The following is a 12,810-nucleotide window of genomic DNA, read 5'->3' on the forward strand; positions in this document are numbered from 1 at the left end:
ATCTCCCATATCCCTAACAGTTTAGACAGTCTGGCCAGCTCAATCCAATTCAATATTTGTTCCAATCATATTTGCTATTATAACTCGGGTCCTTCCACTTACGAGGCAGGTGCTGGAACCACTGAGCTAAATCCCTGGCCCCTATGCTAGCTTTTTAAAATGTCATATTTTTAAAATGTTTTCTCTGTGGGCACATATATTAGTATATTTTTCTCTTAACGCTTATAAATATAAACATATTATTGCACATCTTTATAATTAATCTTTCATTCCTGGAATCAATTCAATTTGGTTATTATTTTTTAATGTACAATTTGGTTGTTTCTACTTTATTTCAGGTTTCTGTAATATGTAAGTAAAGTTGGTCTATAGTTGCTTATTTTATGCATTTATAAGTTTCATTTATTAATTATACCTATGTCTTAGGAAGAGATTGAAAATTTCCTTTACTTTCTTGCTCTGGAATGTTTAAATGGCCTGAAGTTATGTAATATATGCCATTCTTTTTTTTTTTAGTACCGGGGATCGAACTCAGGTCCTTGAGCTTGCGCAGCAGGCGGCGAAACCACTGAGCTAAATCCCCGGCCCTATGTGGCATTCTTTTCAAGAAATTTTATAGAACATTTTATATCTGTGTTAGCCCTCCTAATCCTTCTTTGTAACTGACACTGAGCTAACGTCTGCACTTAATACTTTTCAGATTTTTGAGTATTTTGGGTTAGGGACTAGGGATGCACAAACAGTATAAGTGGTAACATAATAAACGCCAATGATTACCAACAAAGTTCTGTTTTCAGGCCTAGTAGTTACTACAGTATTGGGGTCAGATTTTAATATGATTCTTCTATATGAACAGATATCATCTCCTAAGTACTAATTTTCATGAAATCTAAAACACCTCACTGGGCCCTTCCTAAGCTATGCAATTTTGCAAGTAATTTTTCTCTTCTTGCTGAGCCTGTTAATTCATTTAATCATTTTTGTTTTTCAGTCATTTCACTTTTGCAGTGTTTTCTTGATGTTTTTGTTTTTATTGCTTCTTCTCCAGGGCTTCAATCATCTTGACCAGTTTCCAGGACAAGAGAGTACTTGCAAAAAACAGCAGAGTAAGAGCCAAAATAACTGCTATAAGGAAATGAGGTAGGTCCTTTGTAGCCTATTCCACAACATATCTGGGCCAAATCTTTATGTCAAACATCTTGGTGGCAGTCTTAGGTCAATGTATGCTTGAGTAGTGATCTCTAATTTTGTCCAGGGGTTATCTGTGAGCCAATTTATTTAAGATTACCCTTGGTTGTTGACTTCTTTAGTTTTACCAAATACTTCTGAGAAATTTAAATTCATCCCACCTGAAGCAAGAAGGCAGCCAATGTTTAATTCTTTTTAGGTGCCTGGAATGAAATGCAGCAGAATGAATAAAACAAGTTATTCAATATCTTAGTGTTAGAGAAGGATTAATTTATCTCCCAAAATAAAATTAAAAATGATTTCTAATGCTACTTATTCCTATCCTAATTTTGTTCCACAATGCTGCATGACATTTTTTAAAATGGAAAGGCAGTTATACAGCTCCTCTCTTGGAGGAATTTTCAGTTACATGCTTCAGGTGTATAATTTCATCATTTGAAAAGAACTCTCTTCAATTCAAAATGTGTGAACATAAATGTTAATCTTCCCTTTTTTAATAAAGCTGTTAATTAAATAGTTCATATTTCTTCAGCTGCTTTCATCAAAACTTCATAGGATAGAATTTCTTAGGCAATCTGGCAGGAAACAAGCAAATATTGTGGAAAATAATACGCTTGCATCTCAAATTTCAGGAGATGGTTGACTGAAAACACACATTTTAGAAGTGAGAAACCTGCTGTTTACTAAAGAATTTCTCATAATATTATTCACATGGAAGAAAAAATACATGTGAATTATTTTTAAAGTGACAAGCAAAACAATTTGAAGGGAAAGAGTTTAGTGACTTTTAAAAGAAATAATACAACATACACTAGAACTAAATTATTTTAACAAGACTAAATTTTTAAATTATTTAGTTTTTCAGCAAAATGTGCTTCCATATAATGATGGACAAATATTCTTTGAATGGTTGGATTTTATACATGTCACATATGAAAACTTTCCCTTCTTAAGAAAAGCCAGAAGCTGCTGATGCAAAGTGACTTCTAATTAAAGGCAATGTTGTCAGAGCATTCAAAAAGCACTTAAAAATTATCGATCCAGCATCCTAAGTGAACCAGGCTAACCACCAATCACAAATCATGGACATAGAGGTGAATTCAGAGACAAAGTTTTGCTTAACTGGAGCAGAAATAACAGGAGATGCAAACTGATAGGCAGTTTTGAGAAACAGCTGGGTGAAGGTGAGGAATTGCTGGGGATTAGCATCCTGTATGTGCTCTCATGACCTTTATCTCCAGAGCCCCATGAAGTTCACCCAGTAAGGATATCTTGCAGGATCTGGAAAAAGAGGGGAAAAGAAAACATTGTGAAAACTGGTAGCATTTTCTCAGTAACAAATGTTGGCAGATCCTAACTTTGAAAATTTAACTCTGTTTGGAGAAAGGAAGCCATCTATATTCCTGCCCTCTACAGCCTTATTTTATCACTCAGGAGGAAGAAACACATAGCCAACAAGAATTAATGATGCAAAGAACTGCCCTGGGAATGATGCGGTAAGGGAGAGAATGGGGTTTGAGGCAGGCAATACACCTTTCCTGCTAGACAACCGGTGGATTGGGATGCCAAGGGACAGGCCAAATGAAATGCTGATATTTATCTAGAGTATTCTAGAAAGCCTCTTTCCTGTGAACTTCCCATCACATCTATAGTATCAGGGCAGCAACAACTGAAAGGGCTGAGAACACAGACCTTGAAGAGTGAAATATATATATGAAGGGCAATTGTATGTGTCAACAGTGTCTACATGAAGGGTAAAACATTATTTTGGATGTTATAGTCAGGGTGCTTTTGAATGCAATTTACTTTAAAAAGATTCTATGCTGAGGATATATGCAGGGGATCATTGCATACATAGGGAAATTCTACTAATAAGTTACACTCCAGCACCTTTGAGTAAAGCAGACTCCCACCATATTTGAGTAGGCATCATCTGAGCAACTGAAAACCTGGAAGAACCAGGTCACTGATTTCCCTGAGAGAGAGAAAATTCTGAGAGCAGAATATCTTTGGACTTGACCTGAATCAATGTTGGCCTGCTAGCTATCTGTGACTCTAGACTTACCAGCTTCTACATCTTTGTGTGTCTACTCCTTCTAATGAATTTCTCCTCTCTCTGTATGTGTATATTCATAGACCCTTGCCTTGTTCCTCTGGAGAAGCCTGACTAAGACAAAATGGAAGCCCACAATCAAGAGGAAAGAAGAAAACAAACACACTAAAGGAATTAAAAGACTCTAGTACCTGTACCTAAAACAAACACGACCCACCTAGTGGTAAATTAACATAAATACTTACACTAAGTTCTCATTTCATCAATTCATACTATACCTGACTTCCTTCTTATTCATAATTTTAAAATTATGAAGAACCAGTGTCATTCTATGTACCCTACAATAACAATGTACCACAGATTGGGCAATTTATAAACAATAGAAATTTATTTCTTACATTTCTAGGTGCTGGGAGTTCAAGTTTAGAGTGTTGGCAGGTTTTTCTGGCTTTTAGGGCCTGATCTGTCTGCTTCCCAGATGATACCTTTCAATTGCGACTTCATATGGTGAAAGGTGGAAAGACAAGACAGGAAAGCCCTCCCTAAAATCTCTTTTATAAAAGCATTAATCTATTCACAAGGCACTTACCCCCAAATCCCACTTTTTAATACTGTGCCAGTATGCATTCAGTTTCAATGTGAATATTAGAAGGAACATATATTTGAACCATAGCAACATCCAAGAGGAAAGCAAAAACAGATCTGAAGGGATAAAACAATCACTAGAATCTGACACAAATATGATGTAGATGTTAGAGTTATGAGAAATAAAATATTAATATTATAAATATGTTAAGATCTCTAATGGAAAAGAGGAGGCAACATAAAAGAATAGATGAATGTTGCCTTTTGAAATTTAGCATTTATTTGGATGTTATAAATCTTTGTTTCTCTGAGGTCTGCCATAGTTAGTTTTCATATTTTCTACTTTTTTGTTTTGCAGTATTGATGACCAAACTTAGGCTGCTGTGCATACCAGTCAAGAGCTCCACTGCTAAGGTATCACCTGAGCTCTAATTATTTATTCATGTGTTAGACGAGGGATGGGGATTTTGCACCTGACTTCTCCATCTTTTTTCTGGAGTACACTCATGATTGCATTTTTGTCCCTGTTTCTTAATTGTTAAAAAAGGATATTTAATATACAACAACATGTATATTTATTTTCGTACCTCCTATATTCTATTAAAATATTAATATATTTTAAAGTAAATTATTTTTCTGTACAATGGCCTTTCATCATAAATATGATCTTGTTATTTCTTCATCCAATTTTTAAATGAGACAATACAGTTCAGTTTTCTTTCATTCCTTCCCAGAGCCTGCCTTGCCCTTCTCTGGTCTGTGTAAATAAAGCCAGACTTTTTGATCTCCTGGGGCCAGCATCTGCATATTCTGTCCATTCATCTTGTCTGAGGAGAGGTGGGGTTGCAGTTTATTTTATTTTTTTTGTAGTTGAAAATATTTTATTTTTAAAGGTGTAAACTTTTGAATTAAAAATAATATATAGTATATATTTAAGAAATTGTTTTGTTTTATAAATGGGTAGTTTGAAAAACTTTTGGCTGTAAAATATCTTTTAAAAAAGTTTTATAAATTCTAAAATAATTTAGGGAAGTATGGGAAAGGATGAAGGAGCTGAATTATAATTTCACAGTCTCTAGTGCTTTTGGTTCAGTCTTGTAAGGTAAAGAGGGGTTCATAAGTCATGTTTTATGAAATCAAAGTGATGAAAAGAACACTTCAGCCTAGGATCACCCCATCCATGAAAAAAGACCATAAAACATCATGTAAGAAACAAGACAATATAATCAGATTACACTAAGATCCTATGCTTAGTAATAGAAATACATAATATAAAACTAGGTCTTACCATTTATTCAACACCTACCATTTGCTAGGCATTGTAGTAGATGCTTTACAATCATGATTTCTTATCCTAAAAACCACTTACCTAAACTGATGTTTAAAGGTACTTTTTTTTAATAGAAAAAGAAAATGCTTATTAAAGTTGAAAGACTCCTCCAAGGCCATAGAGCCTGAAGGAGGAAGAATTAGGGTTTGAATACAAGTTTTTTTTCCCCACACATACAACACTTACTATATGGAAAAACAGCTGAATAAATGGCACTTACTAATTCAGCCAAATTCCACTTGTAAAATCTTATAGTCTAATATCTTTCATGATAGTACAAAAAAGAAAATCCACTGTGTTCTTATCATGAGCCAAAAAAACAAGATGTTATCACAGATAACAATGATAAGCTATTCTTGTCCTCAGTTCAGATGATTTAGAACCTATCATTCAGAACAAGAAGCCCTCTGATTCAAAATATAAAAATGATTCATATATAGAATAAGAGTATTCTATTTAGTCACAAACACAAAGATTTGAAACCACTTCTGAGGCATTTCTGTACAGTAAAAATCCAACCTGAACTTTTTAGTGAGAGAATATTAAACTAAGAAGTCCTTGTAGCGGTCACAGGGTTGACAAAATTCCACATGATGGAAGCATCTGCACAGACACAGGAAACAAAGCTAGGCTCTTCCACACAGCTGTTGAATTCTTGAGGACTTCATTTTAAGTCAATGTCTCTTCATGCCGAATGTATTCCCCAAAGCCTGCTTGATGAATTACCACAATTGCCATGGGGTCTACTTTCCTACACTCTTGTGTAGACTTTACTGCTACCCCAAAACCCAAAGGGATGTCTGCCATGGAGTACACCACCACTCCCTGGTACTGAGAAGTATTTTCAGTGATCCGGCCCAAACCAGATTTCAATACATGGTTTCCATACGGGAAGGACTGCTCTGCTCCAGGCTTTATCCACACTTTATACTTGACATAAGGTGCCAGGTGATCCAGAGCCATAATGTGCAGCCGAAACTTGTGGGTCTTGGTGAATTTTCCAAAGCAGGTCCCCAGCGACACCAGCTTGTCCCCAGAGATATTGGCGGCCAGCTTCAGCATCTTCTCACTCACGTAGCACACCCGGTCATTGTGCAGCCTAAAATAATAGGTGCCGATGGGCCTGTCAACCAGAAGCTGAAGATTCTCCCAAATGTATTTTGTGATTTTCTCAAACATCACACGGGTCTCCTCTTCGGTTAAAGGACACATTTTCCCCCTAGGTCTGAATACTGGATCCTTGTGCCTCCTGAAGTTTATGTTTTAGGCTTGAGGAAATTTGAAGAAGTCACTTGTCTTCAAAGGAAAAAAATCAAACTTTAATGTTCTATTTAACCATGCTGATTACAATTTCCCCCTTGGTTTAGCCTAGCCCTTGATTTGGAGTGAGCTAGGATAGAAAAAATAAAGATAGGTACAAAAGAAACAAGGAAAATAATTATTTTAAAAATAAAAACTTTAGCTTCAGAAGACAAAACTAGCTTAATTTTATTTTCCTTTCCAAGACATAATAAGCCTGAGCCATTTCTTTTACTTGCAAATGGATCTCAGTCTTTAATTTTTTTTTTCAAAATGGCTTTTTGATGACCATCACATGCTAATGGGCCATTACCCTTTTCTCTGCAGAAGAGGACTAATGCCTTTCATCTTCTCTTTCCACAGATTTACAGTTCCACAGATTTCCACAGGAAGCCTCCATAAATATATCCACCCCCAGCTATAACCACCCCCTTCAGATTTTCATGCTATATCATTTACTGTGTACTTTTAAAATTTTACATAATAAATCCCTTTAGGTGCTTACTAACTAGGTTTGAAAATTCTTTTTCCACAACAGGTGTCAGTGAACTTATCCTAAGAGTAGCGTGGGCTTATGTTTCTCATCTCTGCTTTGTGAATCTCTTTAGACCCTGACCAATTACATTGATGGCTGAGGCACCCCATCATCTGTCTGTCTAATGTTTGATTTACATATAGATTTTAGTAGAGGTAACTAGAGTATACGCAAAGGGAAGGCCGATGCTTCAGTGTGAAAAAGTACTGCTAAAGATTGTATAGTCAAAGATGGAAGACCCAAAGTCAGGAAATATCTAACAGCTATGTCTGGTGAAGGGGTTTTAGCTTTTATTAGACAGCTATGTTAAATATAAATTCATGTACAGTTGAGAAGGGATTGGGCCCTTGAGGAAGTCAGCACAAAAATAAAGACAACAGAATTGTGACTGGAAGCAAATCTGAAGAGTGCCAAGTTTCAGGATGGGAAAGCAATAGCAAGACCTGCTACCCTCCCAGTATTATAGGCAGCTAAGTTAGATCAAAATAAATATACAGTAAGAGAGAGACTGGGCTCTCATGGAAGTCAGCAGAAAAAATAAAGACATCAGAATGTGGCTGGAGGTACATCTATAGAAGGCTAGGCCCAACATAAAGATGGAATGGCCAGGCCTGCATGCCTCCCTAAGAGAGCAACAATAACTTGAGATTATATTGCGATTAGTAACACCAAACCATTGCAGTTAGTATTAGGCATCAGTGGCCCTGTTGGGTGGGTGACCAGAGCATTTGGACCCATCCCTTCCCCAAAATTCTTTTGTTCTTTCCATGTACCCTTGCTATGTGACTTGTTTCCCTTTTGGATCAATATTAGCTAAGCAGCTACATTTGTAATCCTGTAGGTTGATTGTGATTTGACCCACATTGTACCACACTGTGACTCTGCTGTATAAATTATCCCTGACAAACACCCTTAGCAGTCACTCCATTCAAAACCCCTCTTGGAAATCTGGGAGCTATTCTTCTGTCTTTATTTCTTACAAAACTCTCCTAACTTCTTTCTTTGGTTTGTACCTTCAGTCCCCAATGTTGTGGTACCACAAACTTGGCACATTTGACATCTAACAGGTTAAGAGTTATATTTCTTCTATATCCCTTAGAAACAGCAACTTTAGGTTACACTGTAATTAGCATCACCTGGTCCAGTGGGCTCAGCTAGACATCAGATGCATAGGTGGGTGAGCAGAACATCAGGACTCTCACGCCCTTCCCTTCTCCAAAATATCTTTGTTCTTTCCATATACCCTTGCTATGTTATCTGTTTCCCTGTTGGATCAATATTAGTTAAGCTATGATTGTTTTAACTCTATATGTTGATTATAGTTTGACCCATGTTATATCCCATTGTGATTTTGCTGTATGAATTACCCTTGTCAAAGAATCTCAATGGCCATCCACTTGAAACTCTTGGAATTCCAGGAGCTATTCTTTCTCTTCTTATTTCCAATAAAACTTTCCTGACTTCCACCCTTGGTTCACAACTTCATTCATGGATATTGTAAGACCACACAAACTTGGCACATGTGACATCTAAAAGGTTAGGAGTTATATTTTTTCTACATCACTTTTAGATATAGATGCATAATCTTTCATAATCTTTATAATCTCTGTAGCTCTGGTTTTAGCTGGGAGTAGTGACACACAGGTGACTTTGATGTTCACAAGTCCCCATCTCTGAATGTATTTTCTTCCCTTCTGAAGACCTTAAGAATTAATTATTTTGGTTTGTCCTTCAGTGCTACAGTGACTTTCCCTGGTGGTGCTCAAAAGAGCATGTCTGACACAGGAACAGACATGACAGAAAGTTGGTGTCTGTGTTGTAAAACTCTTCTGGCCAAATTTGTCGATATCAGAGGAAGAGTGGCTCTTAGGCTAAGTTCATCTAGAGTTCCTTGTCGTCTATCCTTATCTATTCTATAGCCAGCAACTTAAAACATTAGAACTTTGACTAATGAGAGTTATAAAACTTTCAGGTAGACATAGCCAGACCCTAAAATATTAGAACTTTGATAAACAATAGTTGAAAAGCTTACACACAGACATAAAACAAGCCAGTAAGAACAAGGCAAATCTAATCTGTACAGCTGATTTGTACAAAGAAACATAATGACCAAGTTAATTAAAAAACATCAATATTTTTGTGAAATAAAGTTAGTTTTACAAGAAAGGTATATCAAGATAATACTTAGAATTTCCTTTTCTTATAAATCAACATGAATTACCATTTGGGAGAAAGCAAATGATTATCAAGACCAAGAATTACAGTTTAGAAATACCGATAGATTTTCTTGGGTGCACACAACAGAACAGTAGAAGCTTTTGAAAACAGGGTATAAGAATTGGTATGTATTTTATCAAATAAGAATGTATTTTTCAAAGCAAGACTGTCTTTTATTGACCAAAAGGAGCAGGGCTTTTGCAGGTAAATAACTATAAGTAATACAAAAGGTATCAAATTAGAGAAACAGTTTTGTTACTTTTACAATAATTGTGACTGACCGTATGATATACCAGGGCACTTATATCCTTAAAAATAAAGGACATTTCACATAATAGTCACTTATGCAACCAGAATTGTAACATAAAATTTTAAACAAGTACCCCAATAAATCCCAAATTCTTAAGACTTGATTTTTCTACACATTTAGGAACTATCAAAAAGTAGTAGAAAACATAGTAAATCACTTTGACAAAATGAAAATCTCTCTTATTAAAGTGAATTCTGTTCTGAGGAACAAGATAAGAATGTCCACTTCACTACTTCTGTTTTATATAGTTCTTAAAATTTTACCAGAAAAATTGGGAAAGAGAAAGAAATAAAATGAATACATATAGAAAATAAAGAGGTCAGGCTGGTGTAGGAGAATTTGAACTCACAGCCTGCTAGGTGTTAGGTGTGCCAAGTTAATGTCCCCTGAAATCAAAGAATGAATTCTGAAGGACAAAGGAGATTAAGAGTAGGAAAGTTTCATTGAGGAGCAGGAACAGCTCCTGAGAGACAGGAGGGGTCCTGCTAGTGGGTTACCACCAAGATAATTTCTCTGAGAATGTTTTATAAGGTAAAATCATGAGGTGAGTACAATGTGGATCAAACTATAATGAACAGATAAGATTACAAGTATAGCCACTTAGCTAATATTGATCCAATAGGGAAGCCTGGCATGTAGTAAAGGCATATAGCTGAGATTATTAACCTAGACGTATCTATGACTTCTAAAATAGGAACATTTCGGGAAGTGGTGGACCCAGGTGTCCTTTAGGATGCATATTTGAACTTAATAGACAGGGTGGTATCAATAACCATATAATTTCAAGTTTCTATTCATCTCTTAGCGAAGTATGCAAGGCTGTCCATTGTAACTTTAATTTCCAATGCCTGGCCTTCTTCAGTTGGGCCTCCAGCCACAATTCTGATATCTTCAACTTTCACTGACTTCCTTGAGAGCCTGTCGCTCTCTGTATATTAATTTTTATCTAACTTAGCTGCCTATCATAACATTACCCTGATTTTCAGATGACATAACTCTGTATATAGAAGACTCAAAACTATTTCACTCAAAAAATTTCTAAAACTAATCAACAAATTCAGGAAAGTAGCTAGGAATAAAATCAACACACAGGAATCAACAACATTTCTGTATACCAATAATGATCACACTGAGAAAGAAATTAGGGAAATAGTACCATTCAGAAAAGCTTCAAAACAGGGGAATGGGGAAAATATAAGAACCAAGATACATCACGTAAAGGTACAAGATCCCAATGATGGATGTAACTGTATTGCATACCTAAAATGTACCAATAAACTTAATGAAAAAATATATACTTATGAATTAACCTTAAAAAGGAAGTGAAAGACCTCTATAAGGAAAACTATAGAACTCCAAAAAAGGAGACTGAAGAGGAAAATGAAAAGATATATCTTATTGACGAGTAGGCAGAACCAATATTGTCAAAACGACCATACTGACCTAGGAGATTACGGCAAGGCAAAACTGGCTGGGGAAGTAGGTGCAGCCTGTTAATTATCAGATCTCAGGACATGTGCAGAGAACATTTTCCAAAGACTTGCACCTGGACATCTTTAGATAACTCGAGCAGGTTTTCAGTAAGATGGCCCAGACATGTCAGCCTGAAGTGTGGGATCTCAGCACTGCCTCTCAGGACCCATATGTAGAATTTCTCATGTATTTCCTTGACAGTATAAAGGATATGGAGGGCCAGGGATGTAGTTCAGTGGCACTGACATCCCTGGCAAATGCAAAGTCCTGAGTTCGATACCCAGTACTAAAAAAAAAAGGATATAGACACCTAGAAGAGCTTGATATTGTGGCTTTCCCCACAGTAGCCCACTCTTCTTCTCTCAGGGTATACTTTATCTTGCTTTTTTTCTCTTTTACTCTGCCCAAGGTGGCTATGCAGAGCCAGTTTATCTGCTACTCTTTACTTTTACTTTTTCAAGTAAACTTTGCCACTTCTTTGTGGTCATTTAGTTCAGTGCTTTCTTTGAGAGGGGAAGAACATGGAATCCAACTCCAGAAGGAGAAGCTTATGACCTAGAAGCTGGTAATGTTTATTTGACAAACCACTTTTAGAAGGAGCAACCCTATAACATTCTGGCATAGCCATCTAGAGGATCGAAAGCCAGGAAGATTTCAATAACAATACTACCAAAACTGATATATAGAGTTAATGAAATCACAATAAAAATACCAATAGCATTCCTCATACACTGAGAGAAACTAATCTTAAAATTGATATGAGTCCAGAAGAGATTCAGAATATCAAAAGCAATCCTGGGTAAAGAGAGCAAACAGGAGGTATCACAATCCTGGATTTCAAATTAACTTTAGTTAAAATTACATAAAATATACTTAAAATTAACTTAAAGTTAAAATTAACTTAACTTAAACTTTAAAATAACTTAAAATGTGGGACACAATGAAAGCATTTCTATGGGGGAAATTTATAGTGGTAAATGCCCACACTGGGAAAACAGAGTGAGCTCAAATAAACAACCTAATAGAGAATCTTAAGCTCCTAGAAAAAGAAGAGCAAGACAAAAGCTCATACAAGGGAGGAAATTATAAAGATCAGAGCCCAAATCAATGCAATGGAGACTAAGAGAATACTACAAAATATCAATGAATCAAAGAGTTGGTGTTTGAAAGAATAAATAAAATTGATAAGCCCTTAGCCAACCTTATCAAAAAAAGGAAACAAAAGGCTCAAATCTATCCAATTAGGAATGAAAACGGTGGAGTCACAAGAGATCCAGCAGAAATCCAGAGGATCAATACCTACTTTGAGAACTTGTACTCTAATAAAATGGAAAGCACAGAAGAAAGGGACAGATTTCTAGATACATATGAATTACCAACATTGAATGAAGAAGATATAAAAATTCTAGGGCCGGGGATTTAGCTCAGTGATTTCACCACCTCCTGTGCAAGTACAAGGACCTGAGTTCAATCCCTGGTACAAAAAAAAAAAAAAAAAAAAAAATTCTAAACACCCCAATTACAATCAGTGAAATTGAAAACATATTTAAAAATTTACCAACAAAAACAAAAAAAGCCCAGATCCTGATGACTTCGATGCTGAATTCTACAAGACTTTGGAGAAGAACTATTGCCACTACTCTTTAAACTTTTCAATGAAATTGAAGGGGAAACAATACTTCCAAATTCATTCCTGGAAGCAAGTGTTACTTTGATTCCAAAACCAGGGAAAGATGCAACCAAAAAAGAAAATTACAGGCCAATCTCCCTAATGAAAACAGATAGAAAAATCCTCAATAAGATACTGGCAAACAGAATAC

General features: G+C 35.9%; 1 protein-coding gene and 1 pseudogene across 1 annotated transcript; both read right to left on the reverse strand.

Annotated features, from left to right (window-relative positions):
* Positions 1-970: 970 nt before the first annotated feature.
* Positions 971-1,198, reverse strand: LOC101697301 (small integral membrane protein 15-like; annotated as a pseudogene).
* Positions 1,199-5,825: 4,627 nt separating this feature from the next.
* On the reverse strand, positions 5,826-6,368 carry LOC101716189 (60S ribosome subunit biogenesis protein NIP7 homolog). The gene has a single exon (XM_004837524.2). It carries the CDS (start codon positions 6,366-6,368, stop codon positions 5,826-5,828), a length of 543 nt encoding a protein of 180 aa, XP_004837581.2.
* Between the last annotated feature and the right edge of the window lie 6,442 nt (positions 6,369-12,810).

This window comes from Heterocephalus glaber, unplaced genomic scaffold (genome assembly GCF_053883595.1).
Source record: "Heterocephalus glaber isolate CG9 unplaced genomic scaffold, H.glaber_assembly_v1.0 deba00000281, whole genome shotgun sequence".
NCBI classification, from domain to species: Eukaryota; Metazoa; Chordata; class Mammalia; order Rodentia; family Bathyergidae; genus Heterocephalus; species Heterocephalus glaber.